This window comes from Ovis canadensis, chromosome 4 (assembly GCF_042477335.2).
Source record: "Ovis canadensis isolate MfBH-ARS-UI-01 breed Bighorn chromosome 4, ARS-UI_OviCan_v2, whole genome shotgun sequence".
In the NCBI taxonomy this organism is placed as follows: Eukaryota; Metazoa; Chordata; class Mammalia; order Artiodactyla; family Bovidae; genus Ovis; species Ovis canadensis.
In genome coordinates, this window is record NC_091248.1 from 128,723,454 (window position 1) to 128,742,489 (window position 19,036).

General features: G+C 64.0%; 1 protein-coding gene across 11 annotated transcripts in view; it reads left to right on the top strand.

Annotated features, from left to right (window-relative positions):
* The window catches only part of AGAP3 (ArfGAP with GTPase domain, ankyrin repeat and PH domain 3), a 56,486-nt gene that overhangs the window by 34,523 nt on the left and 2,927 nt on the right, over positions 1-19,036 (top strand). For 4 of the 11 annotated variants that reach the window (XM_069587161.1, XM_069587162.1, XM_069587156.1 and 1 more), the window contains 3 exons: positions 2,461-2,553; positions 6,770-6,874; positions 13,046-13,214. In XM_069587161.1, coding sequence (XP_069443262.1) covers positions 2,461-2,553; positions 6,770-6,874; positions 13,046-13,214 — 367 coding nt within the window. Of the gene's footprint in view, positions 1-1,289; positions 2,273-2,460; positions 2,554-6,769; positions 6,875-13,045; positions 13,215-16,319; positions 16,440-17,792; positions 17,931-19,036 lie in introns of those variants that run through there. The other 7 variants (XM_069587158.1, XM_069587153.1, XM_069587155.1 and 4 more) reach the window with 3 other exon arrangements.

Genomic DNA, 19,036 nt, shown 5'->3' on the forward strand with positions numbered 1-19,036 from the left:
GCATCCTAGCTGTGCGCGCTTCTGCCTCGTCTGCCTGCCTGTCCCCTGCGGCCCTGCCCCGCGCCTTGCATCCTGCTGCTGCCGTGCGTCACCCGCCACCCCCAGCCCCGACCCTGCCTGGATTCACAGCTTCTCATCTCTGCTCACGCCTGCTGAGACACACAGCGCCCTGGGCTGCCTGCTTGTGCGTTAACCCCCCTGCGGCCGCCGTGGGGCCCATGGGCACCTGGGTCTACAGTGACTGCCCTCTGTGCCTACGGTGCCCGCTCGCTGATGTCCTGCCCACCCGCTCCTCTCCCCTCGTCCCTCCCCTCCCGCCTTCCTCCGCTGCTCGCTCAGCGCCTCCGTGCGCCCTGCCGCCTGCTCCTCTGCGCTGCCTTCACGTGCCCCTCGCCGCACCCGTCCTCCACGGCACAGCCGCCCCACCAGGCCTCTTTCATTCTCTCCATCTTCACTGTGGCGACCTGATTTTTTTTGTTTTTTTTTCTCTCCATCGTTTCCATGGTGACCTCACTTGCGCCATTGTCCTTGAGGGAGCCTCCAGACGCGCCCATGTCTCTCGAGGTGCCTCTCGGGACCTCCCCTTCTCATCGTCGCTACTGGGAGGGGGAGGGTAGAGGGCAGGGGGTCCCCCCCTCTTGCCATCCTCTGGCAGAGCCATGCCTGCCCCCGTCCCAGCCCCGTGACTTTCCTGCTGGACGGGCCACTGACGTCCCCCTGGTCTCTCCCCCGTGACTTAATGTCCTTGTTTTGACGCTCCTCGCCCTGGTTCCCATCCTGGGTGGGGTGCACACCCCATGCCCCCTGCCCTTCTCTGGGCTCCCAGGGGTCCTCGGGTGCCTGCGGGGTGGGGGGCCTCTCTGCTGGCCAGCCTGGCTGGGACAGGCCGCATGTGAACCCCGCTCCCCACAACTGGCTCTTCCGTCTGGGGGTGCAAGGGGCAGAGGCCACAGTGCCCAGGAGAGGCCCCGGAGGGCAGGCACTGGTAGCAGAGACGTCCGTGGGCAGTGGCCTGGCTCTCCCTGCTGGTCTGGCCACGGCCCCCATGGCCTGCTCCCTGGCAGCCTGGAGGAGCTGGGGGAAGGACGTGGGGCCCGGAGCGCAGAGCACCCCCCCCCCACACCCTGAGATGGACCGCCGGCCTGCAGCCTCTCCTCCTCCTCCTTCTCCTCTTCAGCCGCCTCTCCTCCCCGGGCGCCCGGGTTCTCTGCCCTCGCCACCTGCTGACCCACTGTGTGCGCGGCTCGAGTATAACTTGCCAAAAATCTCTATTCTTTCGATATTTGCAGATATGTGCCACTGTTTCCAACTTTTCATCAACAAAAAGGCCTTTCCAACTCCTTCCAAATTAGAAGACCAGGTGGTGACACACAGCACCTCTGGACATTGTCCCCCGTGCGGGGCCGGGCCCTGGGACTGCTCTCAGATGAGAAGCGGCCGCCGTGCTCCCCACTCCAGAGACCCACAGGAACCTTTGTAACTAACCCCCACACCCCCAGGCAAGGCTAGGAACCGCTGGAGCGCCCCGCCAGCCCGCGCGGCCAGCCCGGCGGAACGCACGGCGCCAGGCTCTCGCCGCACGGAGAAGAAGGGAGCTCGGCCCCTGTCCCCGCCTGGCGCGCCGGCCAGCGACGAGGCCCAGAGGCCGGGGCGTCCAGCGCCCGGCCGGCGGCCCAGCTGCTCCCAGGGGTGCTCCCCGCCCCTCCCCTCCTCTGCTCCTTCCTGCATGGACTTCTCTGCTGTTCCTGCTCTGCTGGACGCCGCCGCCGCCTCCTCCTCCTCCTCCTCGCCGCGCTTGCCTTCCCCTCTCTTGGCCCCCCCAACACACCCCATTTCCTAGGATCCGCATCGGGCCGGGCTCTGCCCCAGGAGCCCCGGCAGGGGCGCAGGGCCTCCTCCGGCCCGTCTCCTCTCTCTCTGCATCCACTGTGCCCCCTCGGGCCTCGCGGCCGCTGAGCTCGGCACACGGTGCCGCCGCGTGTGGCGTGTCTGTGCCGCGGCCGGCTCTCACTTCTGGACTTTGTTTTCCCCTCGCCCGGCGGTCGTGCCCGCGCTGCTCCCGGCCAGCCCGCAGCCTCCACCGTCCACCTCTCCTCTCCGGGCCCCTTCCCTTCTCTGAGGCCCCAGCCTCCCCTGGCCCCCCCGGGCTGCGCGCTCCTCACGCCCTCGGTATCTCATGTCCTCGCTCTTTTGTAAGGGGCGGGCCCGGCCCAGTGATGACCTGTGCTGCTCTGTATGGTGCCGTGTGTAAGAATAAACACCCGTTGGAATACTCGTGGTCTCCATTCCTTCCCAGTCCCGCCGTGCCCACCCAGCCCGGCCCTGCCTGGCTGCTAGGGCCTGTCCAGGGGGAGGGAGGGATTCGGGGAGGGTGGGGTGCCAGCTGGGGATTCCAGGCGGGCAGCTGAACCCCCGCAGACCCCGGGCCCTCACTGACATGCCCCTTCTCTTCTCTTCCAGTCTCGAAAGGGTGCTGACTTGGACCGGGAGAAGAAGGCAGCCGAGTGCAAGGTGGACAGCATCGGGAGCGGCCGGGCCATCCCCATCAAACAGGTCAGCACTCCCTTCCCCCCGGGGCTGGAGAAAAGTGGAGAGGAGGCCCCAGCAATGCTGGAGGATGGCTCTGGAAGATGGGAGAGACCAGCGCCCCAGGCCCCTGCCAGGCTGAGCTGTTAACACACTCCTGGCAAGGATGGCCTGCACGCTCACCGGGCCTGGCCCTGCCTGTTCACCCTCATCACCACCTGGGGGCAGCAGAGAGCTGCCCGCCACCTTCAGCGGCTCTGCATTGGTGGTGGTGATTCTGGAGGTGCCCGACACTGCAGCACGGCTTGGTCTTCCCCCACATCCCTCTCCTCTTCCCTCCCCCAAAAGGGAGAGAATTCACAAAAGGGCACCCTGAGGAGTATGGATTGAGTGGGCGTACCAAGGGCTGGTCCTACCCTGGGTTCACCGGCCAAGTCTTACCAGGTGAGCCTCTTGTGTGTTTGAAAACAGGAAACTTAGTCCTGATATAGTCTCTGGAGTCACTGCCCAGTAGGGCCAGGGCGCCCAGACTGCCTGTCCTGGTTGTCTTTGCTAGAAAAAGGCACTGAGTGATGGAGACTGGTCTCTGGTGATGGAAGGCAGAGTTGCTTGCTGGTGTGCTGTGCAGGGCTATAGAACCGCTGAGCTGGAGGCAGTGGAGAGAGGAGGTGTCAGGTGAGAGCCTGCTGGCCCAAGTGCCCCCAGGGATGGCCAGCAGCCTGGTGGTCAGCCTGCTGCGTCCCCGGGATGCTGCACTTGGCACAGACACATCTTCTTGGGAGCCGGTGTTTAGAGATGCCCCGTGTCTACAGGAGCCGTGATGTCTGTGTTTGAGTGCAGAGTAGACTTGTGCGGCCAGAGGACACAGCCTGGCCAGGGTCCTGTGATCAGGTCTGCCCGTCCAGGCTGGGGCTTCTGCGACCAGAATTGTGTTAGGAATGGGGGTTTCTAACCCCACAGTGGAGGGCCATGGCGAATGGAGACCCCTGGAAGTGTCTCGGGGCCCGGAGGGCACAGTGGGGAGCGCTGGGTGTGCTTCAGTCCTCCAGAAGTGTCACCGAGGGATGCCTCGCAGGGACCCTCCTCGGTGGGCGGGGAGATGGGCTGGGAGGATGGCAGCTGGCCGTCTCCTCCCCATTTCGCTGTATGCGCAGAACTGGCCCAGAAACCTGTTGATGGGGCTGTGCCAACCCAGGCCTCCTCAAAGGGCCTCTTGCCAGGCCAGGCAATGGGGACCTGCTCCAGGCAGGGGATTGTCACTCCCTGCTTTATGGCGTGTGCTTTCTGAGTATACACACAGGCACAGGCAAACAGTCAACAAACGCAATGCTTCCCCCACCCAGCCACCCAGCTACTCATCCTCGCTTTGAGATCAGTCTAGCCCCAAACACACCCCGCTTCCTGGCTGGGGTCTGCCCTAATTCATCTGCTCCCTGAATCCCACACAGGGAGGGGAAAGAGGGTCTGTGCAGTGGAGGATGAAGCCCTGTGAACTTGCACCTGAGGCTCCACTGCCCCTGGAGGGATCAGTGAAGTCACTTGAGGATTCCAGGCCCCCCGAAACTCAGGGATCCTCAGAAGGAGGGGCCCAGCCAGGAGGCTGAGCTGCCGCACCTGTCTCCAGCCACCAGGGATCACATGGGGTGGGGGCTGGTGCTTTGGGGACCTGCCTACTGTCGGGATGGGGCTCCACCGCGCCCTCTCCTCTCTCCTGGGCCGGTGGCCATTCCTTGCGCCCCTCCTCTCCTCCCCAGGCCTGGCTTACCCCTTTCCCAGCCCTCCTGTCCCGAGCTTCTCCCGGTTCCTCGCTCCCCCTCCCCCTGCTCCTGCTGGGAGTGGAGATTGCATTTCAGTTGCCATTTGCATTCCCAATCAATCCGGACTCCGCAATTAAGCCGGCTGGCGGAGCCGGGCGGGAGGCGGCGGGGAACGGGTCCTCTGGGGGCTGTCGCCCCCTCGCACTGCTCACATTCCGCCCCAGATTGCTTCCTGCGCCGCCGTGCGCAGCCGGCCTGCCCAGGGAGGGGGCTGGCGCCCCTGGGGCGCGGGGAGGGCCGGGCCGAGCGGGCAGCCCCTGGCAGGTGAGCGGCGGAGCCCGGCGGAGCGCGTGGGCGCGGGCCAAGCCCCGCTTGCAGCCGCGATCGCGCCGCCCCCTGCCCCCCGAACCACCCCCCCCCCCGCCCCGCCCCGGCGCTCCTCCCACGCCCCCAGCTAACGTGCGCCGGAGCCTCATTCCCGCGGTCCAGAGAGGGGCCGGTGGAGGAGGGGAAAGACTGCGGGGCAAAATAGGTCTGCCCTCCTCCGCTGCCTCCCGCATCCTGACTCCTGATCTCCTGCTGGGGGGGTGGGTGGGGGTGCTCCATAGGTGAGTCTGCGCGTCTGAGACGGAGGCCCAGGCAGTTTCCGGGACTTGGGGGATGTTAAGAGCTCGTGGGTGGTAGAAGGTAGGGTGGGGGCGGGTGGCATGCGCCCGGGCTGACCAGGAGGGCACCCGGTGAAGGTGAAGGGACCAAGAAGGGAGCTCCGGGCGTGAAGGGTTTTGGGACAGAGCCCCTGGTGGAATCTCCCGCGGAGGCTCAGGGAGCAGGTGGGAAGGGAGGCGGGGATGGGGCGCCTCCCCCAGCCCCGCCCGCAGCAGCAAGAGAAGCCTGGGCTGTCTTCTCCAGAGTCTGGCCCCCAGTCCTCAGGGCCCGGGGTCCACAGTCAGCGGAGAGGCAGCGGCTGAGCTGTGTCCACGTTTCTGGTCTGCAAGGGGATGGGTGCCATGCCCCCGAGGCAGGTCACCAGGGCTCCTTCAGGGACCACCAGACCGGAGCCGGCTGCCTTCCGAGATGTTCCAGGCACCCTGCTGTCTAGGGAAGGTCTCAGTTCACACCCTAAGTTTTCAGAAGCTGCTCCTGAGAAAAGGGGACCAGGTCTTCGCGGTGTCCTTAGACGGCCCCACCTCCTCCAGCTGGAGGATGAGGGAGGAAGGGGTTAAAACACCTGTTGAAAAGCAGAACTGAAGGCCTCCACCTCCGGGCCCCTGGTGTGGGAATCCCAGGCCACCTGCTCACTAACTGCTAACCTTTTCAGGGCTGAACCTCCTAGTAGGAGGCCTGAGCAGGGGAGGGCGTCATGGAATCGGGGTTTACCCTCACTCTCTGTCACACTGAGTCTCCTGACCCCCATTTCCTGCCTGCCTGAGGGCAGGGCACCCCCCTCCTGAAGGAGATGCCGGCACAGTGGCCCTAAGCTCCTCCTTTATGACCCCCTTGCGGGGTGGGGGGGTGATGCTGGGGGACACTCAGAGTGCTGCCCAATCCCGCCCCTAGCCGGGCCATCCCGCTGTGGGGCTCTCCCCCTGGCAGTGGTGTGTAGGACTCTCTGGGCAACACTGCCTCTTCTCAGCACCCCAAGTTTGGGGAGGGGGCCCACAGGGGTGATACTGGTCTGGGGGAACCTGCTGCCCAGGCCTGTCTGTGTCCCATCCCGACCCCGGCTCCATCCTCGGGTGGTCCCCTGTGCTGGCCGCTGTTTCAGGAGCCAGCAGTGGGTGCGGGACCACCAGGGGTCGTCGTTAGGGGAGGGCAGCAGAGACTGTCCGGGCTGTGGGTGGTCTTCCTTGGTGGGGTCCTCCAACAGCCTCAGAGTCTCTGCTGGCTTTTCCCCACTGTCCACCAGGGGTTCCCCCAGTGTGCTGTGGTGCCGGGGGCGGTGGGGGGAGGTTGTTGATGAACAGCACTCTCAAATCCCGGCCCTCATGGGGCCCTTGTCCATCCTGGGGCCCATCCAAGTGCCACACTCAGCATCCTCTCGGCTCCCATGGGAGATTTGGTTGCCGATCTGGATGGCTGGAACTCCCCACTCCCTGCTTTGGGGAGACTGGGGCATTCTGGGGACATTCAGGTGCTTGTCTGCCCTCTTCTGGGGCTACCACAGGAGGTCTCTGTGTTCCACCCTCACCCTGGAGATCTTGGGAGGCCATTGAAACCCCCGCCTCTCATTGCAGATGTAGCCCCACAACCTGGGGACACTGTCCCACAACGGGGACACTGGTCCGTGGTAACTGGAGAGGGCCCCCTGAGTCCTGTGGATGGGTTGGTCCGGGTGGCCCTCCCCGTTCAGCTTCTGTCCCGCATGACATCTCTGTGCCCACACGCACAGTGACCTGGGAGGACGGGGGTGGAGGCCCGTGGGGCCCGTGGGCACTGAGACCCTCCCCACGCCTGGCTCCCATCTCTGATGCGGCCTCTGTCCCCAGGGCATCCTGCTCAAGCGGAGTGGCAAGTCCCTAAACAAGGAATGGAAGAAGAAGTATGTGACCCTGTGTGACAACGGGCTGCTCACCTACCACCCCAGCCTGCACGTGAGTGGGGGGCTCGCTGCACCTGGGGCGGGCTGGGTGTGGGGGCCAGGTGGACATGGAGCAGCTGGACTCTGGGGCTGGAGGGAAGAGCACCTGAGCTCAGAAAGTCCTGCTCTTGGGAAAGGGGCCTTGCTTTGGGGGCTCGGGGGCCACATGGACCCTAAGGCCCGGTGCCTGAAAGCTCTGCGTCTCGGCCGGGCCCTTTGGAGTAAACCCACCTGCCGGGCAGTCGCCCCCAGGGCTGGACTGGGGTGCAAGTCGGGTTCTCCTTCCTCCACTGGAGCTGTTTTAAGAGCTGGATCAGGCCTGTTACATGGAGTTGCTCACGCTTGGCGGGGGTGGGGAGGGGAAGGCGGTGTTGCCAACACGCGCCATGCATGTGTGTGCCCCTGGGCTCCCAGGACAGTGGGGTGCAAGAGGGCAGTTAAGCCAGGGCTGCTGGGGGTAGCCTGGGGCCGGGACAGACCCCCTTGGCGCGAGGCCTGTCGGGGCACGGGGCCTGGGCAGAGGGGTCCTCAGGGGGCGGGGCACAGTGGCTGGGGGGCCCCGTGGCGGCTCCCACACTCTCCCCCCTCCCCTCGCCGCGTGGCTCCAGCGCACAGCTGTCACCGGAATCCATCTCTGTCACCACCCCACTGTGGGCCTAATGAGTTCTCCCGCGAAGCCCCTCGAGCACAGCACGTGGGCCGGCCCCACCCCGGGCCCGGAGGCCCCTGGGCCAGCCTCGGAAGGGCCCCTCGCCCACCCCTGAGTCGGCATGGGGGTTGTAGGGGGCCCGGCTGAAAGGAACTGGGGTCCACGCTTCGGCCGTAGCCCAGTCCCCCTGAGGGCAGCGCCCAGGACCCTGAGAAAGCCTACAGGCCTGGGGTGGGCCCTTCCAGTCACCCCGGCCCTTCCCCTCAGCTTGGGGGTCCTCTGACTCCACAGGGTGGGAACCAGTGCTCGGATACCAGCTCGTGGGGCCGGTTAGATGAGGGGCCTCGGCCTGGCGACCTCGGGGGCTTCAGCACAGAGGCTCCTGGGCACTGTCCTTGCCCCCACTCTGGCCTTCTCCTCCCCAAGTCTTGCTGAGTCCAGAGGTGGCAAGGCTCTCCACAGAGCCCTGATGAGGGCCGTGCTGTCCTAGGAAGCAGGGCGCCCCCTCCCCGCATCCCCACCCCCCGACCAGGAAGAGGACCGCAGTGTCCCCAGGGAGGGGGGCTGGGCCTCCTGGGCCCAGTGCTCTCACCTCCTGCCCCAGTGCTTCCCGGCTGCAGGGCTGGGAGCCCATCTGTGGCCTTGTTCCCCTCCCGTGAGGCCCGCCTGCCTCTCTCTCTCTGCTGCGTCCTCGCTGTCCCCTGCCTCCTGCTGCCCTGGCTGGGCACTCGTGCCTCTTGGGTGGCCCCGCACCCCGGAAGGAGGAGGGGAGGGCTGGGGAGTGTCTGGGGACAGGGAGGACAGGGCCTGGTGTCCTGTTTGGTTTTGGTGGCGGAGGGGAAGGGAGAGATCCTGTGGGATGGCTGTTTTCACACGCAACTTCCCGGGTGGCTCAGCTGGTAAAGAACCCACCTGCAGGGTGGGAAACCCTGACTCAGCTCCTGAGACGGGATGATCCCCTGGAGAAGGGATAGGCTACCCACTCCAGTATGGTCTAGCTTCCCTTGAGGCTCAGCTGGTAAAGAATCCACCTGCAATGTAGGAGACCTGGGTTCGATCCCTGGGTTGGGAAGATCCCCTAAAGAAGGGAAAGGCTACCCACTCCAGTATTCTGGCCTGGAGAATCCCATGAACTGTACAGTCCAGCGGGTCACAAAGGGTCGGACACAACTGTGCGACTTTCACTTCACTAACAACCCAGAGGGCGGAGGCTCGGTGGGCTTTGTCGACTTCTCGGTCACCTAGCCAGTGGCTCACCAGTGACCTGGCGCCCCGTGACTTGGACAGTAAGAATCACCCAGAGTTTTCTGCACAATCCAGGAGCACCTCCCCTCCAGGCTGCCTGAGGATCCCTGGAGAGGTACCATCAGGGCAAGTGAGGCCGGCTGGGTGGCCGCCACGCTTGGGAACTGTGTGTGGTCAGTGTGCTGGGCCGGGATGTGGTGATGCTGGCTCCAGGCTGCCCCTGCTTTGCTGGGAGGTGAATCTAAGAGGCCGCCGGCTCCACGGGCATGGTGAAGAGGCTGAGAGCGTGGCCTCCCCGTCAGTCAGCCCTTTAGTCGCTGCCTTCTGCTTCTGGGCTCCGAGAGCACGTCCCCAACCCATGCCAGATGCCCTGGGCACCTGGCCCGTGCAGATGGCAGCTTCCCTGCCTGGTCCACGCTTCTCTTGTCCAGGAGACCTGAACCAGGTTCAAAACCGTGGTAACAGAGCACCAGTGAGGTCAAGCCCAGGGTCTCCGTGCACACCCCCGGTGTCCGAGGTCCCTCCTGATGGAGGCTGTTTCGCTCCATCCACTCCTTATCTCTTGGTGTCCCTCCCTGGTGGCCGCTGAGCTCCTGTTGCCGGCTTCCCTGCCTCTATCCCCCTTGGCCGTGTTTTCCAACCTGAGGAAACTTTCCAACCTGAGCAAACTTCCCAGCTGCTGGCAATGAGCGGGACCCGCTCTCCCTGGGAGCTGTCTGCTTCCCTTGGAGGCACCCTCCTGTTAGGAAACCTGCAGAGGAAGGCCCTCCGGGAACTCTGGAGGGCACACACTCCCCCTACCAGGAGACTCGAGGGCAGGGGCGCTGGGGACTCGCCTACCGATTGGCAGGCCGGTCGGGCTGGTGGGCCCCAGGCTGGTGGGACCTGAGGGGTGCGCTGAGGAAGGGCTGGTGGGCAGGTCTCGAGCCTCACGCCCGGTCCTTGCCGGGGCCCAGGAGAGCCCGCCACAGCCTCCCCCATTTTGCAGCCAGCGGAGCCATTCACACAATCACCTTCTGTTAATTCTATCTGCAACATCAATTAAATTGTTTGTAGAAACTAATTGAATGTGGCTTAATCACACATCTTAATAGCTTTCCACGCTCTGAACTCGTTGTTAATTCCAGTAATAAAACGAGATGAGAACGCTGGCTGGGTAATTAGCGAGGAGGCTGGGGAAGAAATTGCTGTTTGATGGTGGGTAATAAAGGCAGCCGTGGTGACCGCTCTCCCGAGCTGCCGCGGAGCTCCCCCGTTCTGCTGACAGAGGGAAACGCTCCCGATGATGCCCCGTCCGCCGCCGCCTCTCCGGCTCACCCATCGCAGTCTCCTCGGGGGGCCCAGAGCTGGTCCCCCCCTCCGGCTGGCTGGGTGCTGGCCTGTCGTGTGGTCAGCGCTGCTTTCCCCCTTCTGTTGCTGTCTGGCTCTTTGGTCCCAAACGGAGTCCCTCCGAGCGGCTCTGGTTTCTTGGCCTGGGGTCAGCTTCTCCCCCGCCTCTGCCCTGACCCGTGTCCCAGCCTGGGCAGCCCAGGGCTGTCACGGGGCCTGGAAACTGTTGCAGCTGCTGTGACCTCCTTGCGAACTAGAGCAGCCCAAGCCCCGCCCCCGGGAAAGGGACGGCAGCTGTGTCTTCGGCCCTGCCAGCTGTTGACAGTCGTCTCGAGCTGAGATGCGACTGTGTGTGGGGACCCGGGATGGGATGCGTGCGGAGCTGATCGGAGGGCAGTGGGGGCCTGGAGTGTGGGGGCCGCCAGGATGGTGGGGTGCACCCTGAGTGCTAGGCAAGGCCAGAGGGCCAGCGGTGACGAGAATGGGGGTGGGCGGAGTTGACTGGGGAAGGGACCAGGGCACAGGGAGGGGCTCAGGCTGGGGACAGAGCCCTGGCAGCGCTCAGCAGAGCAGGAGTGGGAGGTCGGGGCAGGGGGGCCCTCCTGTGGTGAGCCTGCCCTCGTCTGCGTCTCAGCGATGCTGTTCTGTGCTTCTGAGACACGAACCAAGCATCCTGGGAGCAGGGTATGCCCGAGGCTAGGCACCGGCCCATCCCTCACCAGGAGGCCAGGGACGTGGGGCAGAGCTGCAGGGCAGGGGCTCCCCTCTGGCTGGCGGGGCCCCTGTGGGCCTTCTGAAGGGCTTCCCAGGCGGCTCAGCAGTAAAGTATCCACGTGCAATGCAGGAGACGCGGGTTCCATCCCTGGGTCGGGAAGATCCCCTGGAGGAGGGCATGGCAACTCACTCCAGTATTCTTGCCTGGAGAATCCCATGGACAGAGGAGCCTGGTGGGCTGCAGCCCATGGGGACGCAAAAGAGCTGGACACGACTGAAGTGAGTTAGCACGCACAGGCCCGGCTAGGCCTCCGGGAGTCGGCCTGTGTGCTGGCATCGGGGTGCCCCATCCTCCCTGTGGTCCTCCCGCTGGCCCCAGCGATTCCTGTAGAGAACGCCAGCCTGCCGGGGGCAGGAGCATGGCTGGTGCTGGGCTCTCTGCTCCCTCAATCTCACTCCTTTTCTTCTTTGGAGATGCCGCGTTCTCTTGGCTCCTTGGGGCCAGGTGATCCCTTTTTCCTCGAGGTCATCTCGGTCATTCACAGGGTGAGGGTCGGCCCTGAGCCCCTGGTCAGCCCGCCCTGGCCAGCACTCCCCATCGGCTCTTTTAACCAGAGGACATTGTGCCTTTTCCCTGAAGCTGAAAGATGACAAGGCAGGAGAATGCCTGGAACAGGAAGTGGTGTCCCAGTGGGTGGGGTGAGAGGGCTGGGACCTGGAAGGACAGTGCTCAGGGCAGTGCCCTGGATGCAGAACGTCCCAGAGGCACTCCCAACACCGGAGGAGGGGAGCCCATCCGAGTCCAGCCAGTGAAATTCCCTCCAGAATTAAGCTGGCATCACTGGCCCAGCTTCTGTCCCCTGGGGAAGGACAGCCCAAGATCTTGCCAGGGCCGTGGACAAGGGATTAGCACCCGAGAAGATCAGAGCAGTAGGGAGACCGGGCCAGGCTGGGTGAGGTTTTAAGCAGAGGGAGGCCAGAGGGAAGCCAGAGGGAGGGCAGGGCTCCACTCTGCATCCCCCATCCTACCTCCCGCCCTGCCAGGTGCCACCCTCCGCCCAGGGCAAGGTGAAGACAGTAGGCATGATGGGGTAGACACCCAGCCGCTCCCGCTCTTGGGTCCCTATCCCCCCTCGTCCACGTCCAGCCCTCCAGGTACTGACATGAAGGCAGGGCTGATTCGCTCCGGGGCTAAAGAGGTGGTTCCTTGGGGACCTGAACAGGCTGGGCTTGAGCCTGGCCCTGTCACCTGCTGACTGTGACCTTGGGCAGGTCACCCTTTGTAAGGATAACCTGTTTTTCCATCTGTAAAGCGGGCACAGTAACACTGTCCTCCTGGGTCATCGGGACACTCACGTGAGGCAGTGCATGAAATACAGACGTGATGTCAGCTGTCTCGCGGGGGACCCCTGGCGCATGGCTGGGCGGCTGACATGTGACGTTAGAGCTGATTACTGTTCCTGCCGCTGGGATGTCCACTGGTATCTGGAACCCCTGTACTTGTCTCACTGTTCCTCAGAATGGCAGAAAGAATCAAAGGCTTCCCTTTAACTACTCGACAAATATTTATCGTCAGGCACCAGGGCTTCCCTGGTGCTCAGACGGTAAAGAATCCGCCTGCGATGCAGGAGACCCGAGTTTGATCCCTGGGTCAGGAAGATCCCCTGGAGAAGGGAATGGCCACCCACTCCAGTATTCTTGCCTGGAGAATCCCATCGGCAGAGGAGCCTGGCGGGGAACAGCCCACGGGGTCGGAAAGAGTCGGAAAGGACTGGGCACTGCTCTAGGCTGTAAAAGTTATCGAGGCCCCAAGTGGCGGTGGGAGAGTCTGCAAACAGGCCTGGGGTTCTTGGTGACCAGCTACCCACGGCCCGGGGCAGCCCCATCGTCTGTGTCCCCAGGGGCCTGTCAGTGCCTCTCCTCGGCCACCCAGCCTCTCTCCAAGTCCTGTCTCTGGTCAATACTTGGCCTCCTTTGCGTTGCCTCCCGAGCCATCTTCCGTAAAGGAGACCCAGCGTCACTCCTGGCCCCAGGCCCTCTGTGGCCCCTGCCCCGCTCCTGGCAGAGCCCCGAGAGCCACGCGTGGGCAGACCTGGATGGGGAGTACTGGGGGGGCTCCACAAACGTGGGCAGTGTGGGGAGAGACCCAGGAGTTGGGAGGGTCGGGATGGGGTTTGCTGCGGAAGAGTGGCCTGTCCTAACGAGTCTCCCCCCCACCCCAACCCCATCTTGTCCACGTGGCCCCAGGACTACATGCAGAACATCCACGGCAAGGAGATCGACCTGCTGCGGACCACTGTCAAGGTGCCCGGGAAGCGCCTGCCGCGAGCCACGCCGGCTGCAGCCCCTGGCACCAGCCCCCGGGCCAACGGGCTGGCCTTGGAGCGGAGTAGCACACAGCTGGGCGGGGGCACAGGTGAGGGGCTGCTGAGGTGGGGGCGTGGGGCGCACTGTGATGGGAGGGGCCTGGGAAGGTAGGTGTTGGGGGCTGTGCCCAGCCTGGGTCCTCAGGGCTCCGGGCAGGCTCGCGCCGAGTGTCAGGCTTCAGGATCAGCCCAGCTAATGCGTTGGCTAAAATGCAGCCCTCGTGGGGTCAGTAGGGGAAGTGGCCAGCAGACAGCCCAGCAGATCAGAGCAGGGACAGGTAGCCTCGTGCTGACAGGTGGCGTCAGCATCTGGAGCGGGGCAGGTGATGGGGGCACAGGAACGGGAGCCACATCTCAGCCACGCTTGCCGAGCGAGCTGCCTGGGGCAAACCCTTTAACCATCCTCAGTTCTGCAGTGTGGGGTGGAGTCTTTGTTCAGAGGCATGGATGCCACCCCGTCCAGCAGTCAGGAGAGAAAGACGGTGCTTGTTTGAGGCAAGGGTCCCTGCCCTGCCAGGGTGCCACCCTGTCTGGAGGCACTGAGGGGTCAGGGGCGTTGGCACTGCTGATTGAGGGGTGCCAAGTGTGCTAGCCCTGATGTCGAGATCGTGTTCCCATGTTACGGATGGAAAACAAAAGTTCAGAGCGGTTAAGTAAGTTGTCTGTGAAATCCCCCGGAGGGGCTTCCTTGGAGGCTCAGTGGTAGAGTCTGCCTGCAATGCAGGAGACGCAGGTTCAGTCCGTGAGTCGGGAAGATCCCTTGGAAAAGGAAATGGCCACCCACTCCGGTATTCTTGCTTGGAAAATCCCATGGACAGAGGAGCCTGGTGGGCTGCCATCCATGAGGGTCGCAAAGAGTCAGACACGACTTAGCGACTGGGCAGGCAGCAGTATTCTTACCTGGAGAATCCCATGGGCAGAGGAGCCTGGTGGCCTACAATTCATGGGGTTGGAAAGAGTCAGACACGACTTAGCAACTGAGCACCCGAAATCCCACTGAAGTGGTAGAGAGAGGTTTGAACCTATGTGTGCCTGACTGGGGCAGCTCTGTGCTTCTGCTCAGCCTCCCCGGGCTCAGAACGAGGCCCTTGAAATAGGCAGAGAGTGTGCTAGTGGACTGGTGAAGAGAGGGACGCTAAGGACAGGAAAACAAGGAAGATGGGTAGGGCGCTCGGAGCTGCCAGCAAGGTGCGCTTGGGGGCGAGGGGGCGGGTTCGCTGGCTTGGGGACAGCGAGGGCAGCCCGGAGTGGGGCCGGCCTAGGGCTTCTCAGGTGGCACCAGAGGGCTGAGGACATGGAAGTGGATGGAAGGGAAGCCCTGCTTGCCAGCAAGTAGCAGGGGGGACCGTTGGCTGCTTCCTTGAGCAGGGACACCTGGGACCCTGTGTCCTGCCACATCCCCCGAAGGCCCCCACCTGGGGAGCGGAAGTGGTGCGTGCAGCAGGGGTGCAGCCCACTCCCCCACGTACTCACCGGCGCCCACCGACGGCTCCCCAGTGTCCCCGGAACATGTGGCTGGGCCGCCCCCCAGGGCCTCCCCCCCCCCCCCCCCCGCCCCCGGCACACCGCCAGCGACCTCACGCACACTCACAACGCGTCTCCGCTCACCGGGCGATGTTAACATCTCATTATCTTTGTTACTGTAATTACATTATCCGCTGCTTTATGCAGAATTATCCTCCGAGGACTAATTGATGGCTCCATGTTTAATTCATTAATCATTAGCATCAAATTCGACAATTACAGTGCACACTGATTGTGGGATTGCAGGCGTAATGAGGGGAGAATTAACAAAGAAAAGGGAAGGCACCCACCCTCCCTTGGGGTTTTGCATTGGGGGGCTTGGGGGGAGGAGGTTTGGGCCTTGTGGTGCCTTTGGGTGGGGTTGGGGTAGGAGGGGAGTGAGACCTGGAACCTCGGGGGAGATGGTGAGGGGGCGGCGGGAAGTCCGGCCCTGAGGCTGCTGCTCCCCTGGAAGGTTTCCTGACCGGGCTTGTCGAGGCGGGGCGGGGGGAGGCCACCCCGAGAAAGGCTGAGATGGCAGGGACCTGTTAGGCGCAGCGGGAGGGGGCAGGATTCCGGAGAGCGGGGCCTCGGTGTGTGACGGCGAGGGGCTGGCCCGCACTGGTGTTAATCAGCGCTTGCTGTGTGTCTGCTCCCACCGTGGGTGTCAGGAAACACAGAACTCGCCCCACCCTGCAGCATCCTCCGAGCCCCAGAGCATCGGTGTGACTCGGCTGGCCTGTTCCTTTCCCTTCCAGGTGCTTCTGCTCAGGGCTGCCTGGCCCTGGGCTTCTTGCAGACACTTGCCCCTTGTGCTCGTGGGGCTGGTCGAGGGCCTCTGTCAGGCTCGTCCAACCCCAGGGGTCTCTGCCCGTCCTGAGCACCCAGCACCTGGCCACTCTCCCCTACCCCGATGTCCGTGCAGACCCCTGGGCGTGGCCGCTGCTGCTTAGACCTGCCTGCTGGCCGTGGCTTCCTGGCCTCAGGCCCTGGGGGATCTCAGGTCAGTGGCCCAAGGCGAGAGGGCTGCGATCGCCTCCTGGGGCTGTCCATGGTGACTGATGAGCCAGGGAGGGCCCTGCCACCGCCCCTGGCGCTCCTGGAGCTGCCGCCCCATTCCCCCGGCTCCGCCGTCCTTCCCCCTGATGGGAAACGAAAGATTAATTTTCTGCAGCCCAACAGGATAATTACTAATACTAATTAGACATAATTACTTGAATTTGATACACTTATTTCTTGTCAGAATGGCAGCAGAGCTGAGGCACAGCCCACGGCGTGTGTGGCCTGGAGTGCGGGCTTCAGGTCCTGACCAGGAGGGTCAGGAGCTCAGGCTGTGATGGGGAGTCAGCCCCACTGCCACCCCCCCAACTTCTGGCTCTGCTCACAGGGCAGGGAGGAGTGGGGGAACATGACGTGTGCAGGGAGCGAGGTGGGGCGTGAGGTCTCAGGCTGGCCTGAGTCCCCACCCCGGTTCTCTGGAGAACCTGGCACGGCACTCAGTGAACCCAGGAGGGCCTCGTTTTTTTGCCAGTGTCCCGCAGGCATTTCTCAAGCTCTGTCCCTGGGTAGCTGTGCTTTCAGGACGGCCTGTGGGCCACCCTTCCCCGGGGCCCCTCCCAGTCTGACCCTTACCCCCACCCCCCCGCCCCCAGGTACCCCCCACCTGGCTGGCAGCCCAGCCTGGGCCGGTCCGCGCCCCGAGGGGCTGCACCAGCGCGCTTGCTCTGTGTCCAGTGCTGACCCGTGGACTGAGGCCGCTGCCCTGCCCCCAGGTACGCAGGACCCAGTGAGGCCGGGAGAGGAGCGGGGTTCCCCCCCACACTGCCCTGGAACAGCCCTCCAGGTCTCAGCGGAGGGGGGCCAGGCGTGCCTGAGAAACAGGGAGTCGGGGGCGGCCGGCACTGGAGACCCTCCCTGCCTTTGCAGCCCCCCTGCCAACCTCTGCTGGCCCCAGGCGGCGCTGGTGGCACTGGCATTGCCATCAGCCCCCTGTGCAGCCAGCTCATCAGCCTCGCCACAGGGGAACGGGGAGGGAAGCCAGGGTTGGGGGGAGTGGCGCTGGGGGCTTTGAAGGCAGGAAGGGGCCCCTGCAGATGAGATCAAGGAGTGGTCCAGACAGGGGGTTTCTCCCCACACTGCCTCTGCAATAGGCCAAGGCCCCTCCCCGACCTTCCAGGTGGTCAGGAACCTCCCTTCCCATATCCCTCACTCTCGCTCTCTTTACCGGGGGTCGCTGTCTGGACCTTGCTCACGTGGCTCTTCCCCTTACCTCTCCCCTGCCTCTTCAGCGGGTGGCTCACTCTCACCTGCATCCTGACCCTCAGCCCTGATCCATCAGTCAGTGCAGCTCAGGGAGGGTGTAGACGGGAGGAGACCCCCCACCCCACCCTGGGGCCAGTGCACCTGCTGCCCCCCCACTCCCCACTCCAGGCAACAGAGCATCAGCTCCTCCCAGAGACACTTTGCAGGTCCCCACTAAGCCCCCCCGCCCCAGCTCGGACAGTGGGAGGGGCTGGCCGCCCACAGCCCAGGGTCTGCTCCCACGTCCCACGCCAAGCCCAGGCCCCCCCGGGGATGGGGAGTGGAGGCCTGGCCAGGGCAGGTCACCGTCCAGGGGCCGTGCCGGCCTCCATAGGCTGCTCTGTTGAGTCTGGAAGGAGGCAGGCAAGCAGGGAGGGAGGGCGCCGCGTGTCTGCCTCTAATGAAGTTTGACATTTAGTGGTGAGCGCCGGGCGGGGTGCGGGAGACGGGAGCTTGATTAGCGCGCTCTAATTGACAGTAATTAGGCAGCTCCCTGATTGTCTCTAATTCTGCTATTAATTGTGAGGAGCTGGGAGTGTGATTGAGGATAAATTTGGTGCGGAGCTGCTGGGGTTTCAGCTCCCCACGAGCGAGTTCCCGGCCGCCTTCCACCCCTCTGGGCTGCAGAGCCTGGCTTCCCCCTGCCTTCCCCCTGCTCTGCCTGAGTTTCCCACTCTCTCCTCCTCCAGGCCTGGGGCTCCGGGGTGGGGTGGGGTTGAGGGGAGAGGGCGGGAGGGGCTGCTCCCCGGGGTGGGTGCCCCAGCTGCAGGTCAGGGTGCTGCCCCCTCCCCGCTTCCCACACGTCTCCCCCTCTCCCTCACCAGCCAGTGGCCCCGCTGAGGTGCTCAGCTCCAGCCCCAAGCTGGAGCCCCCCCCATCTCCCCACTCCAACCGGAAGAAGCACCGGAGGAAAAAGAGCACCGGGACCCCCCGACCAGACGGCCCCAGCAGTGCTGCTGAAGGTTAGGGGGACCCCCCGAGGGAAACCGGGGCACAGGAGGTGGGCAGGGGGACTTGGGGATCGTCCTCCTCGAAACGTCATGCCCACGTACCCTCTTGTCTGTATTCAGTTAAGCACTTTCCGATAATAATTTCCCATAAGAGCAGCTCCATACCTTCTGGTCATTTAGACCTGGTGTCTTAGGAAAAATGCTCCTTCTTTGGCCTAACTTAACCCCTTGTGAAAACGTGGGCTTCCTTCGTTTATTCTCATCGAAGGTAGAAGATGGCAGGCTGCCAGTCCCATACCTCTTCCTGGGTGACGCAGGCAGGACCTGTGTTCCCTGCGTCTCGCGTCGCGCCCGTCGAGTTTTTAAGCATCCGCGTGTCGGGCTGAGTCTCTCCTTAGCCGTCTTTGGGCAGAGAAGCCCCCGCTCCTCAGATGTTTTCCATGGGTTCTTCCTCCTAGCTCCTTAGTCATCACAGTGCTGCTCGTCTGGTTTTCCTCACATCCTCTTCGAAGTGTGTCTCTTCTCAGTGGCTGGAGTCCCTCTGAAAGTTTAACTTAGCTGGATGCACAGTTGCTGGGCTCTGCTCCCATGGCAGGGGCAGGGCTGTGGGGAGACCCTCACTAAAGGAAACAGCAGCTTCTGCATAGCCGGCCTGTGACACAGGGGTGCCTGGCGCTCATGGCCCAGGGGCCCATCTGGACCAGGGAACTGTGTCCCCATGGATGATCAGGGCCGTAGGGTTCAGAGACGGTGGGGAGCGAGGTGAGGCGGAATGGTGGAGCCTGGGGAAAGAAAGGTTCCAGCTTTTGCCATGAAGATGGTTCTGTTCAGGGCTTCTCGAAGCGGGAGCCCGGCCCCGAGGACTTCCTGGGTAGAGGGGGAGTCAGCGCCACAGGGGCCACGAGAGGCTGCCCTGCAGAGCCTGTGGCCTCATCTCTGCAGCCCCCACGACACACTTCTGCTGGTCGGGAGCTGTGTGCCCCCTGGGGAGGGGTGGCGAGCGGGGGTGAGCATCAGGAGTGAGGCTCACAGTGATGGTCTGCTGGCGGCGTAGAGCCTGAAGCAGTGCCCACCCCCACACTGCTGGGGGGTCACAGTTCAGCCCCCAGGACTTGTGA